General features: G+C 33.5%; 1 protein-coding gene across 2 annotated transcripts in view; it reads left to right on the top strand.

Annotated features, from left to right (window-relative positions):
* LOC143054574 (uncharacterized) overlaps positions 1 to 21,592 on the top strand; it is a 111,032-nt gene that overhangs the window by 54,151 nt on the left and 35,289 nt on the right. For both annotated transcript variants that reach the window (XM_076227594.1, XM_076227595.1), the window contains exons 14-17: positions 4,989 to 5,040; positions 9,377 to 9,607; positions 15,088 to 15,603; positions 16,810 to 16,916. In XM_076227594.1, the coding sequence (XP_076083709.1) occupies positions 4,989 to 5,040; positions 9,377 to 9,607; positions 15,088 to 15,603; positions 16,810 to 16,916 (906 nt within the window). The remainder of the gene's footprint in view (positions 1 to 4,988; positions 5,041 to 9,376; positions 9,608 to 15,087; positions 15,604 to 16,809; positions 16,917 to 21,592) is intronic.

The following is a 21,592-nucleotide window of genomic DNA, read 5'->3' as shown; positions in this document are numbered from 1 at the left end:
TGTATTAAAAAATATTTAAAAAAAATAGATTGGGAATGTGTTCATTGGACACAGATGATGCCCCCTCTTGCATAACATATAAAGTTATAAAGGGACATAACTGAAGAACGGTAATGATGCTAGCTACCCACATTTGTACTTGATCTGAGTTTTGTTGTAATAAATATTGTGTATAAATTTCCTATCACTTGGTTGAGGCAAAGTAGTTAGAGAACGAAAACGAAAAAATCAACAATTTTTATACGACTGCAAAAATTTTAATTTTTTGGTCGTATATTGCTATCACTTTGGCGTCGTCGTCTTGCGTCGTCGTCCGAATACTTTTAGTTTTCGCACTCTAACTTTAGTAAAATTGAATAGAAATCAATGAAATTTTAACCCAAGGTTTATGACCACAAAAGGAAGGTTGGGATTGATTTTGGGAGTTTTGGTCCCAACATTTTAGGAATTAAGGGCCAAAAAAGGGCCCAAATAAGCATTATTCTTGGTTTTCGCACAATAACTTTAGTATAAGTAAATAGAAATCAATGAAATTTAAACACAAGGTTTATGACCACAAAAGGAAGGTTGGGATTGATTTTTGGAGTTGAGGTCACAATATTTTATGAATTAGGGGCCAAAAAGGGGCCCAAATAAGCATTATTTTTGGTTTTTGCACCATAACTTTAGTATAAGAAAATGGAAATCTATGAAATTTAAACACAAGGTTTATGACCAATAAAGGAAGGTTGGGTTTGATTTTGGGAGTTTTGGTCCCAACAGATTAGGAATAAGGGGCCCAAAGGGTGCAAAATTGAACTTTGTGTGATTTCATCAAAAATTGAATAATTGGGGTTCTTTGATATGCAGAATCTAACTATGTATGTAGATTCTTAATTTTTTGTCCCGTTTTCAAATTGGTCTACATTAAGGTCCAAAGGGTCCAAAATTAAACTTAGTTTGATTTTAACAAAAATTGAATCCTTGGGGTTCTCTGATATGCTGAATTTAAAAATGTACTTAGATTTTTAATTATTGGCCTAGTTTTCAAGTTGGTCCAAATGGGGGTCCAAAATTAAACTTTGTTTGATTTCATCAAAAATTGAATAAATGGGTTCTTTGATATGCCAACTCTAACTGTGTATGTAGATTCTTAATTTTTGGTCCAGTTTTCAAATTGATCTACATTAAGGTCCAAATGGTCCAAAATTAAACTAAGTTTGATTTTAACAAAAATTAAATTCTTGGGCTTATTTGATATGCTTTATCTAAACATGTACTTTGATTTTTGATTATGGGTCCAGTTTTCAAGTTGGTCCAAATCAGGATTACATATCAAGTATTGTGCAATAGCATGAAATTTTCAATTGCACAGTATTGCACAATAGCAAGAAATATCTAATTGCACAATATTGTGCAATAGCAATTAATTTTCAATTGGAGTTATCTTTCTTTGTATAGAATAGTAGTTGATAATATATGTTGGAAAATTGCCAGACATGACTATGATGTCATTTTCTATTTTTATTTGCCAATAACTTTATGTAAATAACTTCATTTGAAATTTGCCAATATAAAATGTTGCTGATGAAGCTTTTTTCCCTTATCTTATCTAAAATGTTTTTAGATAATGTATGTTGGACATTTGCCAGACATGATTATGATGTCATTTTCTATTTTTATTTGCCAATAACTTTATGTAAATAACTTCATTGGAAATTTTCCAATATAAAATGTTGCTGATGAAGTTTTTTTTTCCTTATCTTATCTAAAATATTTTTAGATAATATATGTTGGAAATTTGCCAGACATGACTATGATGTCATTTTCTATTTTTATTTGCCAATAACTTTATGTAAATAACTTCATTGGAAATTTGCCAATATAAAATGTTGCTGATGAAGCTTTTTTTTCCTTATCTTTTCTAAAATGTTTTTAGATAATGTATGTTGGAAATTTGCCAGACATGACTATCATGTCATTTTCTATTTTTATAATTTTCTGATGTATTTAAATGAGTATTTATGGTTGCAAAGTCCATTTAAAATTTGAATTGAGATGATGATGATGATGGAGTGGCTTGACATTTGTTTTGTGTAAAAAACCCATATAATGTCAAAAATTTGATCACAATCCAAATTCAGAGCTGTATCACGCTTAAATGTTTTGTCCATACCTGCCCCAACTGTTCAGGGATTGACCTCTGCGGTCGTATAAAGCTGCACCCTGTGGAGCACCTGGTTCCATTTGTAAAGGGGCATAACTCTAGAACAGTAAAAGTAATACCAACACAATTCAAACTTGCTCTTTATTTTGTGGTACTAAGCATTGTGTAAAAGTGTCATAACATTTGGTTCAGGCTAACTTAAGTTACATAACAGAAAAAAAAAAAATCAATAATTTTTACCATTTGCAACGGGCCATACATGTAACTCTAGATCTAGAATAGTGAAAGTGACTAACATTCAAACTTTATACTTTTCAACTTTGTACATTTTTGTTGATCTGTATTTTGTGGTAATAAGCATTCTGCATAAATTTCATAACATTTGGTTGAGGGAAACTAAAGTTACAGAACAGAAACGAAAAATTCAGCAATTTTTCCATTTGTAAAGGGGTATAACTCTTAATGTGACGCCACCAAAATTCAAACTTAATCTGTATATATTTTGTGGTAATAAGCATTGTGTATAAGTTTTATAACATTTGGTTGAGGCCCGAAACCAAATTTGGGATGTACGGGTGGACGCACGGACCGACGAACCGACGAATGAACGGACGGACAAACGGACGAACCTACACACAGACAGATAAACACTAATATAAGTCATTTTTAAAGGTCAATAACTCCTGTCGTTTCTTGCTTTTTGTCATATTGTCATATTTGTTACATTTTTGTAGATCATGTACAGCTGATAAGTTTATCAAGTGATTAGTAAGCATTTTTTGTTGACATGAATTATTATTGATATTATGATTATGGTCATAACTACAAATTAACTGTTTACAAAACTTTCAGTTTTTAGGAATACTAAGAATTTTCTACCACAGGAATATAGTTTTAGCTGTATTTGGCAAAAACTCTCGGAATAATGGGTCCTCCATATACTTTTCAACTTTGTACTTTATTTGGCCCTTGTTATGCCCCCTCTGTCGCAGAGGGGGCATTAAGTTTTAGCCTTGTCCGTCTGTATATACGTCCGTCTGTTCGTCCATCTGTTTCCTGCTTCAGGTTAAAGTTTTTGGTCAAGGTAGTTTTTGATGAAGTTGAAATCCAATCAACTTGATACTTAGTACACGTTCCCTATGATATGATCTTTCTAATTTTAATGCCAAATAACAGTTTTGACATAGAAAATGATAGTGCGAAATGGGCATCCGTATACTATGGACACATTCTTGTTGTCTATTATCTTGAAAACTATTTTAGATAGATAGAAAATGTTATTTGAAAAAAAAATCAGGCATGCAAGGTCCACAAAAATGACAGTACTAACAAAACAATTGGATAACTCCTTAAGCAGTAATAGCCTTAAACAATATTTTTTTACCTATTGTCTTTGTCCATCTAACAATTTTTCAAAGATCATCTCCTCTGAAAAGAATGTCTATCATATTTATTTAAGTTAGGTTGTTATAGTTTTCTCAATTGAATATTTCATATTTTTCATGTAATGGCCTGAATTATAGGTTGAACTTTGTAAATACAGCTGTTTCTCAAAATACGCCTCTTTTGGGGAGAACTTGAATATTCATAGACAATGAATTTTGTTTACATACTGGTTCCCAGTTATGCTCTCTGTGTTCCATCTCACAGAGACACAACTTGGGAATGTTACCAGTAAATTTAAATGTGCATATTTTGTTTACATTGAAATCTGTGGTAACTTTCATTCGAGGTAGGGGCAGTTAAGAAAATTAGTGTTAGTTTAAACTGAGAGAAGTTCAGGGCATATAAACGTTGAAAATATCCCGCACAGCCCTATATTTTGACCTTTGAAAAAAAATGGGATGCATATGAACTTTCAATTCTAGGATAAGATTTTTTTCAAAACTTCATACATGTAGTAAAAGTGGTACAGTTTTAGTCGTAAAAGGAGTTCCTATTGGAAATTGCATTGTCCATATTTACAGAATTGCATCCTTTATAGCTCACTTCATCATGTTTATGGTACAGGTTTTTATACTACTGCATAAAATGGGTTCGTATAATACTATCACGTCCTGGTGGTTGTCCAAAGACACATTTGGTTTCAGGACAATAACCTGAGGCCAATTAAGAGGAAGGCCTGGGGGCCCAGGCCCCCCTTTTTTTGGAAAATTTTGGTTGATTATATAGGGAATCACTGAAGCATGAGCGGATCGGGCCCCTTCTTAGGCAGTCAGTGGACCCCCACTTATAAAAATTTCTGGATCCACCACTGATAACTTTAGTTTAAGTTAATGGATCTATATGAAATTTTACCAGAAGGTTCAATTCCACAAAAGGAAGGTTGGGATTGATTTTGAGGTTATATTAGCTGGTTTATACCCTAAATATTACGTTAAAGGACACTTTTTTTATATGATGGAAAAGTACTTGATTTACTCGATTTTACATATGCTTAAAATGGAGGTTATCCAAAAGTGGACGGATACATTGTATCAAGACAATTGATAAGTGTGAGATCACTGTGGAATATTGGAATATTCTACAGTTGGAACAATTTTCAATTTAAAGGTGCATTCAAAATGCATTTGCAAATCAACTTGAAGCAAGTTTATGTCTACAAGGGGATGTTCCAAATTCAAAAACCACCTTTACACTTTAAACTATATATCTCTATTAATGTCTCTGGGCTACCCTTTTTCCTGAAAAATTTGTTCGAAATGAATATTATATAATGTAAACATTTGTTTTACAAAGTACATTTGGGGGGGGGGGGGGGGGAGGATATTTTAGAATTTTTATAGTGCAACAAGTGACATGAGTAAAGATATATTCACAGTGCATATTCCTAATTTTTTAGACTGTCATGTCAAAGAAATCTTCAGGCGTGACTGCCGGACTAGGAAAAGAAGGTAATTTTCTTTAACATTGTTTAACTTTATTTCATTATAAGTTTATTATTACTCTAGGAATTGCAGAATAACAACATTTTTTTTTGTACGACGTCAATTAACTGCAATGTATTGATGAGATTTATCACTATAAAATAGATAATAACAAACTATGGAGCTATATAGTGCTAGCAGCTTTCCAATATATGAAATACACCACATAGTAAGTACCATCCCATATATGGTCTTCTGTAGGAATTATAGTACATGTTTATCAGTACTTGCAGGCAATATTCTACCTTTCTAGAATTATTTCTCCAAGAAAAGGGGAAGCAATTATAGACTACACTCTAGTCAGTATCTCAGCTGCTATAAACAGTAGATAAAGTATATTTGATTGATATAGTTGTTGTAACGTGAACATGTCTGTCTGGCAGTTTTCACCTGACCTTGACCTGTTTTTTATGTTGAATTGGTCAATGTTGAGTTTTTGTGTTTAGATATAAAAAGATGTGGTATGAGTGCCAATGAGACAACTCCCTATCCAAGTCACAATTTGTAAAAGTAAACCGTTATAGGTCAATGTTTAGTTTTCATAGTAAGTGTTTGTTTCCCAGGTACTTAAAGCATTAAGTCATCTTGGTATTTAAAACGACTTCACGGCGTACATGTCTGTATGGCAGAGTTGGTGTAACCTTTTTATGTCGGGGAGTTTTGTGGCCAAATATATGTTGTGGGTTTTTCTCATCATTAAAGGCCTTGCTATTACCTATTAATTCATATGTCAAAGTATTTGAAACCTGGTGGATAGTTGTATCATCATGATCATTGAAAATCATACCACATCTTCTTAATTTTATTTTGACCTCAATTTCATGGTTTATTGGCATGATTGGTCAAAGTTAGTTTTTTGGTTATGTCTATTTCGCAGATACGATAAGCAAAAGGTGAACTATGTTTAGTTAATGGAATAAAAATAGAATGTTCATATATACAAAACAAACTCATCATAGATAACAGGACTAAATTTTGTATAAGAAAGACTCATCAGTGACGCTCTCATCCAAAAAGTTAAAAAAAAAAAAAAGCCTAAAAAAGGTACGAAGTTGACGAGCATTTAGGACCAAAATTTCTACAAGTTTTGCCTAATACAGCTAAGGTAATCTATGCCTGAGGTAGAAAAGCCTAAGTGTTTCTAGAATGCAAATTTTTGTAAACAGTTAATTTATGAATTCAACCATATCAATGATAATTCATGTCAGCACAAAAAAGTGCTAACTACTTGGCTAGTGATACCCTCGGGGAAATAAATCTCCACCAGCAGTGTCATTGACCCAGTGGTTGTAAATAAACTCATCATAGATAACAGAACTAAATTTTGTATATTTGCGCCAGACACGCATTTCATCTACAAAAGACTCATCAGTGACGCTCTCAACCAAAAAAAAAACCTAACTGTTTGCAGATACTTGATATTTTCTCTCAAATACTGCAAAACAGAATACCTTCATATTTGGTCAGCAGCTTATTTGATGAGTTGTAACATGTTGACACTTTTATTAGCTCACCTGGCCCGAAGGGCCAAGTGAGCTTTTCCCGTCACTTTGCGTCCGGCATCCGTCGTCCTTCATCGTCCGTCGTCGGTAACTTTTACAAAAATCTTCTCCTCTGAAACTACTGGGCCAAACTTTGCCACAATCATCATTGGGATATCTTGTTTAAAAAATGTGTCCGGTGACCCTGCCAACCAACCATGATGGCCGCCATGGCTTAAAATAGAACATAAGGGGAAAATGTAGATTTTGGCTTATAACTCTGGAACCAAAACATTTAGAGCAAATCTGATATGGGTAAAAAAATTATATCAATTTAAGGTCTATCTGCCCTGAAATTTTGAAACTGGTTGTTGGGTTGCTGCCCCTGAAATTTTTAGATGAATCGGACAACTGGTTGTTGGGTTGCTGCCCCTGAAATTTTTAGATGAATCGCACAACTGGTTGCTTGGGTGCTGCCCCTGAATTGGTAATCTTAAGAACATTTTGCTGTTTTTGGTTATTATCTTTATTATAATGATCAGTTGACTCCTTAAGGAGTAATTGCCCTTTAAAGTCATTTTTTACCAATTATTCGTAAATTTTTATAATCTTTTACAAAAACCTTCTCCTGTAAGACTACTGGAACAAATTTAACCAAAATTAGTCATAATCATTTTTAGGGTGTCTTGTTTAAAAAATAAGTGCGGTGACCCAGCCAACCAACCAAGATGGCTGCCATGGCTAAAAATAGAACATAGGGGGAAACTGTAGATTTTGGCTTATAACTCTGAAACAAAAGCATTTAGAGTTTGTCACGGTGTTAAATTGTTTATCAAGTCAATCTATATCTCCTGTTAAATTTTCAGATGAATTGGACAACTGGTTGTTGGGTTGCTGCCCCCAATTGATATTTTTTAAAGAAAATTTTGCCTTTTTGGTTATTATCTTAAATACTGTATAATCATAGATAGGGATAAACTGTAAACAGCAATAATGTTCAGCAAAATAAGATCTACAAATAAGTCAATGTGACCAAATGGTCAGTTGTCCCCTTAAGGAGTTATTGCCCTTTATAAAAAATCCTTTTTGAATTTTCCTCGGAGTTCAGTATTTTTGTGTTTTTACTTTTTATAGTCAATTTTTGACTATTTTCATTAATTTGGTAAATTTTTGTAAATTTTTACAAAATATTATCCTCCTTAACTAAAGGGCCAAGTTTATTAATGATAGAGAAAATTGTAAGCAATGTTCAGTAAAGTAAGATCTACAAACATATCACCATCACCAAAAGACAATTTTGTCATAAATCCATCTGTGTCCTTTGTTTAATATTTATATAGATCAAGGTGAGTGACACAGGCTCTTAAGAGCCTCCAGTTTAGTTAACATTAGGCATTTTTTGTTATTGAATATTTTTGTTATATAATCATTGTATATAAATATTGAATATATATTTCTAAAGTATGCATAATTTTTTGCACTTTGACTGAATTTTGAATGAATGGCAAAAAATGAAGAGTAACCATGGTAACACTTACAATCAAGCCATAGTAAAGAGCTTAACATCTAAAACTGCTCAACAAATTTGAGACAAACTTCGAATGAAAAAAATACTTAGTTTGCCAGAAAATAGATTGTTATTCAATTTTTTGTTGATCATCTAGCAAGCATGCTTGCTGAAGCTAAATTAAAACTGGAGCTAAATCAAATAGTTATCCAATATGTTTAAAACTGCAGTATGGTTGAAAAGTTAATCAAAATTGTCAAAAAATTCCCTATTAAAATTATTTCCCTTTAATAATCAACAGTTTAACTTAAATACAGAATTTTTTTTTAAATGGAATAATACTATTTAGCCACTGTCTATTTCTATGGTGTAGACACAAATAATACTATTTAGCCACTGTCTATTTCTATGGTGTAGGCACGAATAATACTATTTAGCCACTGTCTATTTCTATGGTGTAGACACGAATAATACTATTTAGCCACTATCTATTTCTATGGTGTAGACACGAATAATACTATTTAGCCACTGTCTATTTCTATGGTGTAGACACGAATAATACTATTTAGCCACTGTCTATTTCTATGGTGTACACACGAATAATACTATTTAGCCACTGTCTATTTCTATGGTGTACACACGAATAATACTATTTAGCCACTGTCTATTTCTATGGTGTACACACGAATAATACTATTTAGCCACTGTCTATTTCTATGGTGTACACACGAATAATACTATTTAGCCACTGTCTATTTCTATGGTGTAGACACGAATAATACTATTTAGCCACTGTCTATTTCTATGGTGTAGACACGAATAATACTATTTAGCCACTGTCTATTTCTATGGTGTAGACACGAATAATACTATTTAGCCACTGTCTATTTCTATGGTGTAGACACGAATAATACTATTTAGCCACTGTCTATTTCTATGGAGAAGACACGAATAATACTATTTAGCCACTGTCTATTTCTATGGTGTAGACACGAATAATACTATTTAGCCTCTGTCTATTTCTATGGTGTAGACACGAATAATACTATTTAGCCACTGTCTATTTCTATGGTGTAGACACGAATAATACTATTTAGCCACTGTCTATTTCTATGGTGTAGACACGAATAATACTATTTAGCCTCTGTCTATTTCTATGGTGTAGACACGAATAATACTATTTAGCCACTGTCTATTTCTATGGTGTAGACACGAATAATACTATTTAGCCACTGTCTATTTCTATGGTGTAGACACAGATTTTTTGGACATCATCAGCAATACATTAATAATTGGAAAATTTGTATTTATACAGATTCCATCCGATCTACCATGTTGAACAAGTTGCTTGGCAGTGGAAGCTACGAATCATTTGACATGCGCTGTATGGTAACCGGCCAGTTTTCGGTAGGGAAATCAAGTCTAGTTAAGCTTTTAGTAGGGGATAATGTTCCAGAAGGGAGACATGCGACTGATGGGATTACCCTCATTGAAGGTCGCTGTGGACTTGATATAGAGACAAGAAATTGGATCATGATTGATAAAGGTAGGAATGCACATTTACATATACATGGATTTAACATTGTATTCATTTAAAGTATGCATAAGGTATTGTTTTACAGGTAATTGATGTAGACAAGTTATATTTTGTGAAGAAATGGCTGTGGTCAGAAGTTTCAGTTGTATGCAGCCAGTCTACCTTAAGTTATCTCCATCATCTCTGTATGTTCCTGTTCCAAGTCTGAAATTCAGTGATTGCTGTTGGTTTCTTTATGTTATTTCTGTTCAGCATTAATGTTTTGTCATTAGTTTAGCTGTTGGTTTATTGTGCCCCATCTAGGGGCATTATATTTTTTGGTCTGTGCGTCCATTCGTTCGTCTATACATCGTCAGGTTAAATTTTTGGGTCAAGGTAGTTTTTGATAAATTAAATTATCTTTGCACTATGATTTACTAAGCATATATATGTATGTAACACTCCCAAATGTGTCCATCCCCCAAATTTAAACGTGTCTGATAATTGTTATTCGCCAAAACGTGTCCACTATAAAATGCTAGAACGTTACATGTTTTTTAGCGCTAATACATGTTTGTCGTTTATGAAGTGAATACATCACACTTCCATGAGGAAGTTTTATCAAGCACCAATTTCATATTTCAATTGTTGATATTCACCCCACATTTACCAAGACAGACTGCAGGGCTTTCCATTGAAATGGAAGTAGAAGGCTGAATTAAAATTATAGGCGGCTATAACATGCGTTCGGCGAAGCCGGACGCTCACCAAGCTGTAAGCTTGGTGCCTTACGGCAGGGGGTCTGGGGGCCGCTCAAGGCCCCCCGAAGCTCTGGCATAAATAGAACAAAATCCTGCATTCTCGCAATCTCCTGGCACCTACTTTAATCTTTCAAATGACCATTTTTTATGTATGAAATTAAAGAAAGAAAAAAAAATCAAAGAAATTTCATTTTTTTTTATGTCTGTTTTTTTATTTTCATTACCTTGTATGCTTAAAATTCATTTACTTTTAAAGGAGTTTTATTTAAATATGCATCCGGTTTGTTAGAAATCTTGATCGATTTATTTTGCATAACTACGTGCATTTGTAAACAAATGACCCCCCCTTTTCTCTCTAAAGACTGTTACGCATGTTTAAATCATACAATTATTTCTCAAGCATTGACAGAAAATTGATATATCTTCTGATTTTCTCTTTTTTTTGTAAACTGTTCAATAAGTCGGATACATAAATCATTTGGAAATGTTATTTATTTGAGGTCGAGTCGACAATATTCTACTTTCGTTTTTGACCTTGATTCTCTGAACACCACGTGGGCTTTGAAAAATGAACTTCAAAAGATACTGTTTTCCAGATTCTGAACAATATGATCTACTACACTTTCTTTAATTTGACTAATATTATTCCATAACACAAGATTGTCATCCTATCTTATTGTCTTCACGTTTTAAAAGCCAAAAAAAGCCAACGAGGTAATGACCATCGGAACATCTCTATTGTTATCGTTCAATGACCACCGGAACGTCTCTCTTGTTATCTTTGAAAAGAAACGATGCATTCTGACTTTAAATAGACAACCAATCAGTGACCTGAATTCATGTGAACTATATTTAGCCCAAGGTAAACATTGACTTTTCATCCTTGTTTATCGTGACCGCGACTTTGCGACAACATACGTCTCTCGGTTGCCTGTAAACATTTGAAAAAGATATTTTTTTCTTTTTGAATTTATATTTTTGGCAGTGAAGTAGCCGGCACTTGAAGTCACCGTAAGCGGTGGATTTCCGCCGGCTACCGGCTTCAATGGAAAGCCCTTCCAAGTTTTAGAATAGTTTAATTGTTTTACAAGAAATTTCTTGGTGTTTCTAAACGTAAGGTTATACAGACAGAAGAAGTAATCGTATCTACAAAATTATTTTTAATTTACTTGTGTTTTACTTTGATAATACTAATGTCGTATTTTTTTTCTTTTTTTCAAAGCTGATGTTATTCTGAAATTGTTTAGCATTTCACAGCGGTCTAATATTTTACTATAATTATTCATCCCATTTTTTATTAACTTTGTATTACATTATATCATAGATCAAATTTATTCGTTCAGTGTATGTTCATTTGGTCAATACGTCTTTTGATTCAGTTAAGTCATTCAAATTGATATTTTATAGTGTGTCTTTCTATGTTGTGATGTTACACTATTGTTTCAGATAAAGGTGAAGGTATGGTACCATTAAAACGTTTAAACTTGCTGCAATTCTTTGCACCTGTCCTAAGTCAGCAATCTGATGTTCAGTAGTTGTCCTTTGTTTATGTGGTTCATATAAAGGTTTCTCATTTCTAATTTTTTTAACATAATTTAGACTGTTAGTTTTATCATTTGAATGGTTTTACACTAGTATTTTTTGGGGGCCCTTTATTGCTTGTGGTAGTTGTGAGCCAAGGCTCCGTGTTGAAGACCGTAAATTGACATATAATGGTTTACTTTTATAAATTGTGATTTGGATGGAGTTAGTTGTCTCATAAGCACTCCTACCGTGCTTCCTTTATATCTATTGTCCTCAATGAGGTCAAAAATGTTTACGGCAATTGCATCAGGGAACATACAAATAATGTTAGTACAGCTGAATTAGTCGTTTACTGAGTGAATAATTTTGTACTATTAAACTCCGATGATCCCTTTTTTTTTTATATCATTCCTGTCTGCGACTATTGCACAGCGGGCTTTCAATTATAGAATTGAAATCCCCTTTTTCAACAGTTCTGAGACAAACTGGTCTACAGGCTTTTATTTAAATTTTAGGTTTCGACTATCATCTTTGGGGTATCTCATTTAAAAAAATGTGTCCGGTGACCCGGCCATCCAACCAAAATGGCTGCCACGGCTAAAAATAGAACATAGGGGTAAAATGCAGTTTTTGGCTTATAACTCAAAAACCGAAGCATTTAGAGAAAATCTGACAGGGTTCAATCGTCTATCAGGTCAAGCAAGATCTATCCGCCCTGATATTTTCACATGGATGGGACAACCTGTTGTTAGGTTACTGCCCTGAATTGGTAATTTTAAGGAAATTTTGCTGTTTTTTGTTATTATCTTGAATATTATTATAGATAGAGATAAACTGTAAACAGCAATAATGTTCAGCAAAACAAGAGCTACAAATAAGTTTCATGACCAAAATAGTCATTTGACACCTTAAGGAGTTATTGCCCTTTATAGTTAATTTTTAGCATTTTTCATAAATTTTTGTAAATTTTCAGAAAATATTTTCAACTGTAATTACTGGGCCAAGTTCATTATAGATAGAGATAATTGTAGCAACAAGAATGTTCAGTAAAGTAAGATCTACAAACACATCACCATCACCAAAACACAATTATGTCAGGAATTTATCTGTGTCCATTGTTTAATATGCACCTAGACCAAGGTGAGCGACACAGGCTCTTGAGAGCCTCTAGTTTTATATTATTCCTGTCTGCGACTATTGCACAGCAGTCTTTCAATTATAGAATTGGAATCCCCTTTTTCAACAGTTCTGAGACAAACTGGTCTACAGGCTTTTATTTAAATTTTAGGTTTCGAGCATCGCTAAAGACACACAAACAAGATACATAAACATCCAGTGACACATATTTCATGCATTATTTGAACGACATCACATTAACAATAAATACCATAGATAGGTTCTATAATTATACCAGGAATTTTTGATTGGGCCTGAATTTTTACGGTTATTCAAGCATGTCAAGATTAATACTAGTTAGGATATCAATCTAAAAAAGGAGAAGGCCTGGTAATGGCTAATTTCGGCCTAAAATTTACAGTACATCAGACATGTCAGATGAAAGATTTTTGACATTTTTTATTCACTCAATTGGTTATTGTAATAGGTTTTGACTGACTTGGTCATTAAAAACTCTAAAACTCAAGCATTTGTCCAGCTTAAATATGAAAAAAAATTCTATCAAACATACCATTTAAAGTCACTTTTCAGATGATTTTTTGTCTAAATGGAAGTAGCCGCATTCGTGTTCACTCTCAACATTTATATATAATATGTATCATTATTGTCATTAAATACAACATATATTTAAATATTAAGAATGAACACAAGTGTGGCCACTTCCATTTTAGACAAAAAACGTCTAAAATTAGCATAAATGTGAAGATATAACAGTTTTTGCATGAAAAAATGATGCTAGTACCTGATGCATGTACATTGTATTATCAATAACAGCCCATATTCATGTAACAAAAACTTGTTTCTTTCAAATAAATAAGTAAAAGTTAATAAACAACTTTGTAAAAGCACTATATTTTGGGGCCAAAAAAGGGTCTTTTGGGCCTTCTCCTTTAGTAGCGAGTACAGACCGATTGTTTACGATTTCAGTGAGACACTGCTTCAATATCCGTTATGTAGTAGAGGCCATATTAAATACCTGGTTGAATGGACGACCCATTTAAACCCATGTTATACTGCTGGTTTAAAAAAGACTTAAAGTTTTTTATTTCTATTTTTTAATAAAATAGTAAAATGAGTACACCTTAATGAGACAGCAATAAGCAAATAAGAGAAGTATTTATAATATGGACACGAATAATCTTTCAGTAAAGAAAAAACATTAAGCTTGATATAGACATGTTTGGGGCATTGGGTATGTTTGGGTGATGATTAAAAAATGGACATATTTGGGTGTTCATACAAATGACACACCTTTGCACCCTTTTTACGTTAAGAAATGTTTCACAGTTCAGTGACGTCATGTGGACACATTTGGGAGGATGGACATGTTTCTAAGTGTTACATACAATGACATATATGTTATTGTGGTGTGGGTAGTTAAGTTATATTTTGTAAAAAAAATGGACGTGGTCTGAAGTTTCAGTTAAATGCCAGTCAACTTTTACCCCAAAAATATTCTGTATGTGCCAGTTCCAAGTCTGCTGTGATTGTTGTTTTATCTGCTTATCATTATTTTTTTTATCATTAATTAGCATACTGCCAACTACAATTTGCGATGGATTTCCCCCATGGAGGCTTCCAAAGGAAAATTTTGAAAGAGCAATTTTTATCTTTCACATACAAATGTTTTTGAAATGTATGAATTGGGCCGTTGTTTTTTTCTGTAAATTGTTTCACTTTTTTTGTGTGTTTTTGTGTCAATTATTTAACTTTTTGTCTTTTCATGACCTTTTATCATGTGTATAACTGACAAAATGAAAGATATGTATGGAATTTACTCAATGTTGAAGACTGCAATGATATACAATTCATTAAAACCTGGTCAATTGGACTTTGTTGCAATGAAGAGTTATACTATTTGCAATTATACCACATCTTAATTTTCACAAAATAAGAAAAAAATAACTTTTTTCCCTGCTTCAATGATCAACTTTATTTTATGCTAAAGTAAGTTTTTTAGTTACTTTGAGTGACTATGTCACTGTTAAGTCTTTACCAAAGTTTATCTATTTGTATGTAATAAATAACATCAATTTTTTTTTCATACAGCAACTTATAATGCCTTGGATGTTGTGTACAATAAGGTATTAATGACCTCCATAGAAGAAGATGAAAGTAAACAAGCAAAACCTGTTGATAGTCAACATGCACATGCAGAAGATAATCCTTCTCAGAAGTCACAAGCTACCAAGTCAACATCTTGGCCTGTGAACGACTCGAGTGAACCCTCTACACAGCCACAAACAGCCCAATCTTTATCACAACAAACGTCCTCTAGTGAGTCTAAAAAACAGCAAATGAAAAAGAAAATGACAACTAAAATGACCAAAAAAGAAATAAGAAAGAGAATGGAGAAAGTCCTCAAAAGTGGGAAATATAAAATGAAAGTTGGCAGACTCATCTTCTGGGACTTTGGAGGACAGTATGTCTATTATACAACACACCAGACATTCATGACTTACAGAGCTTTATTTCTAGTAGTTTTTGATGGTAGTAAGAGATTGAATGAAGAAGTTCCTGATGTACTGTGTTTTCCAGGGCAGCACATGACTCCAACCCCTGCAGGTAATTAAATTGTCATAACCTTTTTAGCTAACTGGATGAATCTGTCAACATATATTTGTTCCACCTAACAGAAGTTCCAATGGAAACTTTGTTATAAACATTGTCATAATATCTATTCCTGTTGTAATAAATATTCTATACCATTTATTCTGTTAGGAACATATACTGTAATATTTATTCCTGTGGAAATAGTATTCCAGAATATCTTTTCCTTTTGGAACTTATATTAATGATGGAACTTCTATTCCGTGACAATCAAAATGTGCTAACAGGTGTTAATGAAATCGACAATTTCGTGGAATGTGAAAGGCACTCAAAGGGAATTTGTGTCTTTTTGTTGTCGGATGTACAAGTACCCCGCCACGTCCACTTGTATTTTTGTCCATCTTATGAGTTAAGCCTTTTTCATCTGATTTGTATAGTTCGTTCTTATGTTGTACTGTTATACCACTGTCCCAGGTTAGCATGGTTTAGGGGAGTGTTGGGATCTCACTAGCATGTTTAACCCCGCCACATTGTTCATGTATGTGCATGTCCTGAGTCAGGAGCCTGTAATTCAGTGGTTGTCGTTTGTTTATGTGTTGTATATTTGTTTTTCGTTCATTTTTTTATATAAATAAGACCGTTAGTTTTCTTGTTTACTTGTTTTAGATTGTTGAAGGCCGTACAGTGACATATAGTTGTTAATGTCTGTGTCATTTTGGTCTCTTGTGGATAGTTGTCTCATTGGCAATCATACCACATCTCCTTTTTTATATAGACATGAAGGCACATCTTCAAATGCAACATAACAACAAATGTTCACTTGTCTTGTTAAAAGTTTAACGATTGTTGCCAATATCAGTAACTGGTAACTGGTTAGGGGCATGCTAGTATGCACCCAGGTTTTGAGGGGTTCTCAATCTTTCGAGTTCCCTATAGTGTTTTGTTGACAGTTGTTAGATTTTTTTAATTTTGTATTTTTTTGTATTGCCTTTCCTTGGTCAAATGGTACAATTTATACAATTAAGCTTAATTAGTAAAATTATAAAAGAAAAATCTGTTGTTCTACGTGTTGCCATTTTCTTACAACGTGATGTTTTACTCTATTTCTAAGCTTCTGGTTTTTAATTGCCTTCCTTTTTTATGAAAGTGATAAAATTAAAATATATTTGAGACAAATTACACATCTGATTATATTGCATTTTAGTTTTATTATGCTTTTAGTCTTCTTACTACACTGGGTGAACTCAATACTGACCTATTGTAAGGTGGTGTATGCTGGCATACCTAGGATCTTGTTTGTTGCCACCCATAAGGACAAGATACCAGTGGTAAGTGAAAAAGATATATGTAGGTCATTTATTGAGGTTTTTCCTTAGATCTTGATTGTATTCACTAAGAAGGACACAGTACCAGAGTGTTCTCATAGTAGCAACATGTAGAACCAAGCTTCATGGGAACATGTTATACTTGGTGATGCATCATCAGGTTCATAGATAAACCATTGTCTATTTTACAGGTACTTTATACATGTGTTATATGTTTAAACATAATGGCTTTTAAAAACACAGGGTCATATATTTTGTAAAAGCATACATTCCTTTACAAACTAGTTTGACTCCAGAAAATAACATACAAAAAGAAAAATGGTAATGCTGACTGTACTGATATTGCAAATATTGTGATTAAAAATAACTCTATTCCAATGGTCAAAAATAAGATGAAGAGGACAAATGTGATTTGCTAAACATATATGTTGATTTAATATCCACATGAAGAAATTTCATACCACACTGGTGTGTTTGTGTATTAATCCTTGATAATTTTGTTGACTTGAACAGTTGATGATGTGTCTTAATACTTTTTAGCTCACCTGGCCCGAAGGGCTAAGTGAGCTTTTCTCATCACTTGGCGTCCGTCGTCCGTCGTCGTCCGTCGTCCGTCGTCGTCCGTCGTCCGTCGTCGTCGTCGTCCGTCGTCGTTAACTTTTACAAAAATGTTCTCCTCTGAAACTACTGGGCCAAATCAAACCAAACTTGGCCACAATCATCATTGGGGTATCTAGTTTAAAAAATGTGTGACGTGACCCGGTCAACCAACCAAGATGGCCGCCACGGCTAAAAATAGAACATAGGGGTAAAATGCAGTTTTTGGCTTATAACTCAAAAACCAAAGCATTTAGAGCAAATCTGACATGGGGTAAAAATGTTCATCAGGTCAAGATCTATCTGCCCTGAAATTTTCAGATGAATCGGTCAATCGGTTGTTGGGTTGCTGCCCCTGAATTGGTAATTTTGAGGAAATTTTGCTGTTTTTGGTTATTATCTTGAATATTATTATAGATAGAGATAAACTGTAAACAGCAATAATGTTCAGCAAAGTAAGATCTACAAATAAGTCAACATGACCAAAATGGTCAGTTGACCCGTTTAGGAGTTATTGCCCTTTATAGTCAATTTTAACCATTTTTCGTTAATTAAAGTAATCTTTTACAAAAATCTTCTCCTCTGAAACTACTGGGCCAAATCAAACCAAACTTGGCCACAATCCTCATTGGCGTATCTAGTTTAAAAAATGTGTGGCGTGACCTGGTCAACCAACCAAGATGGCCGCCACGGCTAAAAATAGAACAAAGGGGTAAAATGCAGTTTTTGGCTTATAACTCAAAAACCAAAGCATTTTGAGGAAATCTGACGGGATTAAAATGTTTATCAGGTCAAGATCTATCTGCCCTGAAATTTTCAGATGAATCGGTCAATCGGTTGTTGGGTTGCTGCCCCTGAATTGGTAATTTTGAGGAAATTTTGCTGTTTTTGGTTATCATCTTGAATATTATTATAGATAGAGATAAACTGTAAACAGCAATAATGTTCAGCAAAGTAAGATCTACAAATAAGTCAACATGACCAAAATGATCAGTTGACCTGTTTAGGAGTTATTGCCCTTTATAGTCAATTTTAACCATTTTTCATAAATTAAATTAATCTTTTACAAAAATCTTCTCCTCTGAAACTACTGGGCCAAATTAATCCAAACTTGGCCACAATCATCTTTGGGGTATCTAGTTTAAAAAATGTGTGGCGTGACCTGGTCAACCAACCAAGATGGCTGCCACCGCTAAAAATAGAACATAGGGGTAAAATGCAGTTTTTGGCTTATAACTCAAAAACCAAAGCATTTTTAGGAAATCTGACATGGGATAAAAATGTTTATCAGGTCAAGATCTATCTGCCCTGAAATTTTCAGATGAATCGGTCAATCGGTTGTTGGGTTGCTGCCCCTGAATGGGTAATTTTGAGGAAATTTTGCTGTTTTTGGTTATTATCTTGAATATTATTATAGATAGAGATAAATTGTAAACAGCAATAATGTTCAGCAAAGTAAGATCTACAAATAAGTCAACATGACCAAAATGGTCAGTTGACCCCTTTAGGAGTTATTGCCCTTTATAGTCAATCTTTAACCATTTTTCATAAATCTAAGTAATCTTTTACAAAATCTCCACTGAAACTACTAGGCCACAATCATCTTTGGGGTATCTAGTTTGAAAAATGTGTCCGATGACCTGGCCATTCAACCAAGATGGCCGCCACGGCTAAAAATAGAACATAGGGGTAAAATGCAGTTTTTGGCTTATAACTATGAATTCAAAGCATCTAGAGCAAATCTGACAAGAAGTTAAATTGTTAATCAAGTCAGTATCTATCTGCCCTGAATTTTTCAGATGAATTGGACAACTGGTTGTTGGGTTGCTGCCCTCCAATTGGTAATTTTTAAAGAAATTTTGCCGTTTTTGGTTATCTTGAATACTATTATAGATAGCGATAAACTGTAAACAGCAATAATGTTCAGCAAAGTAAGATCTACAAATAAGTCAACATGACCTAAATGGTCAATTGACCCCTTAAGGAGTTATTGCCCTTTATAGTGAATTTTTAACAATTTTCATTAATTTGGTAAATATATGTAAATTTTTACCAAATATAGTTCTCTGTTACTAATGGGCAAAGTTCATTATAGATATAATTGTAAGAAGCAAAATCGTTCAGTAAAGTAAGAACTTCAAACACATCACCATCACCAAAATACAATTTTGTCATGAATCCATTTGTGTCCTTTGTTTAATATGCACATAGACCAAGGTGAGAGACACAGGCTCTTTAGAGCCTCTAGTTAGCTCACCTGGCCCGAAGGGCCAAGTGAGCTTTTCTCATCACTTGGCGTCCGTCGTCTGTCGTCGTCCGTCGTCGTCGTCCTGCGTCCGGCGTTAACTTTTACAAAAATCTTCTCCTCTGAAACTACTGGGCCAAATTTAACCAAACTTGGCCACAATCATCATTGAGGTATCTAGTTTGAAAATTGTGTCCGGTGACCTTGCCAACCAACCAAGATGGCCGCCATGGCTAAAAATAGAACATAGGGGGTAAAATGCAGTTTTTGGCTAATAACTCAAAAACCAAACCATTTAGAGCAAATCTGACATGGGGTAAAATTGTTTATCAGGTTAAGATCTATCTGCCTTGAAATTTTCAGATGAATCTGACATTCCGTTGTTAGGTTGCTGCCCCTGAATCAGTAATTTTAAGGAAATTTTGCTGTTTTTGGTTATTATCTTGAATATTATTATAGATAGAGAAAAACTGTAAACAGCAATAATGTTCAGCAAAATAAGATCTACAAATAAGTCAACATGACCAAAATAGTCAGTTGACCACTGTAGGAGTTATTGCCCTTTATAGTCAATTTTTAACCATTTTACGTAAATCTTAGTTATCTTTTAGAAAAAATCTTCTCCTCTGAAACTACTGGGCCAAATTAATTGAAACTTGGCCACAATCATCTTTGGGGTATCTAGTATAAAAATTGTGTCCGGTAACTTGGCCAACCAACCAAGATGGCGGCCATGGCTAAAAATAGAACATGGGAGTAAAATGCAGTTTTTGGCTTATAACCCAAAAAACAAAGCATTAAGAGCAAATCTGACAGAGTTGAAATTGTTGATCAGGTCAAGATCTTTCTGCCCAGGAATTTTCAGATGAATTGGATCATCGGTTGTTAGGTTGCTGCCCCTAAATTGGTAATTTTGAGGAAATTTTGCTGTTTTTTTGTTATTATCTTGAATATTATTATAGATAGAGATAAACTGTAAACAGCAATAATGTACAGTAAAGTAAGAACTAAAAATGAGTCAACATGACCAAAATAGTCAATTGACCCCCTGAGGAGTTATTGCCCTTCTTTTCCACAGAAACTACTGTTATAGATAGAGATAATTGTAAGCAGCAAAAATGTTTAGTAAAGTAAGATCTTCAAACACATCACCATCACCAAAACACAATTTTGTCATGAATTCATTTGTGTACAATGTTTAATATTAACATAGACCAAGGTGAGCGACACAGGCTCTTTAGAGCCTCTAGTTTTAATCATTTGACAATGAAAATGTAATTCCTATTTTTGTCCAAGATGGAACCACCAGCTATAAAGTAGTCAGCACTTTGGTGTTGACCTGAATATCAATTATATGGAAATTTTTATTATCTTACTGTTTGCAAAACTATAACTTATTCGAAATACTATGGATTTTTCTTATCCAAGGCATAGCCATATTTGGCACAACTTTTTGGAATTTTTGATCGATCCCAATTCTCTTCAACTTTGTACTCCTTTGCTTTATAACTAGTTTGATCGGAGCGTCACTGGTGAGTCTTATGGAGACGAATCACGTGTTTGGCGTAACAAATAATAATTCTGGTACCTAAATTGATGATTTTGTCTCAATCTTCATATTTTCCATGGTTTAGACTTAGTGGAGGATATAAGCTCAAGAAATACATGATAACTATAATCTATATATATGTTACAGTAAAAAGGTGAAATAGGGAATTACAAGTAATTACTAAACAATTCAGTAAATACCTGAAATTACTACTCAATTTAGGAATTACATGTATTTACTGTTTGTTTCAGTGATTACAGGTATTCAATGATTTTTTTAGTAATTTTT

This window comes from Mytilus galloprovincialis, chromosome 12 (assembly GCF_965363235.1).
Source record: "Mytilus galloprovincialis chromosome 12, xbMytGall1.hap1.1, whole genome shotgun sequence".
NCBI classification, from domain to species: domain Eukaryota; kingdom Metazoa; phylum Mollusca; class Bivalvia; order Mytilida; family Mytilidae; genus Mytilus; species Mytilus galloprovincialis.
Note: the sequence above shows the minus strand (reverse complement) of the source record. Positions and strands in the feature narration are given on the sequence as shown.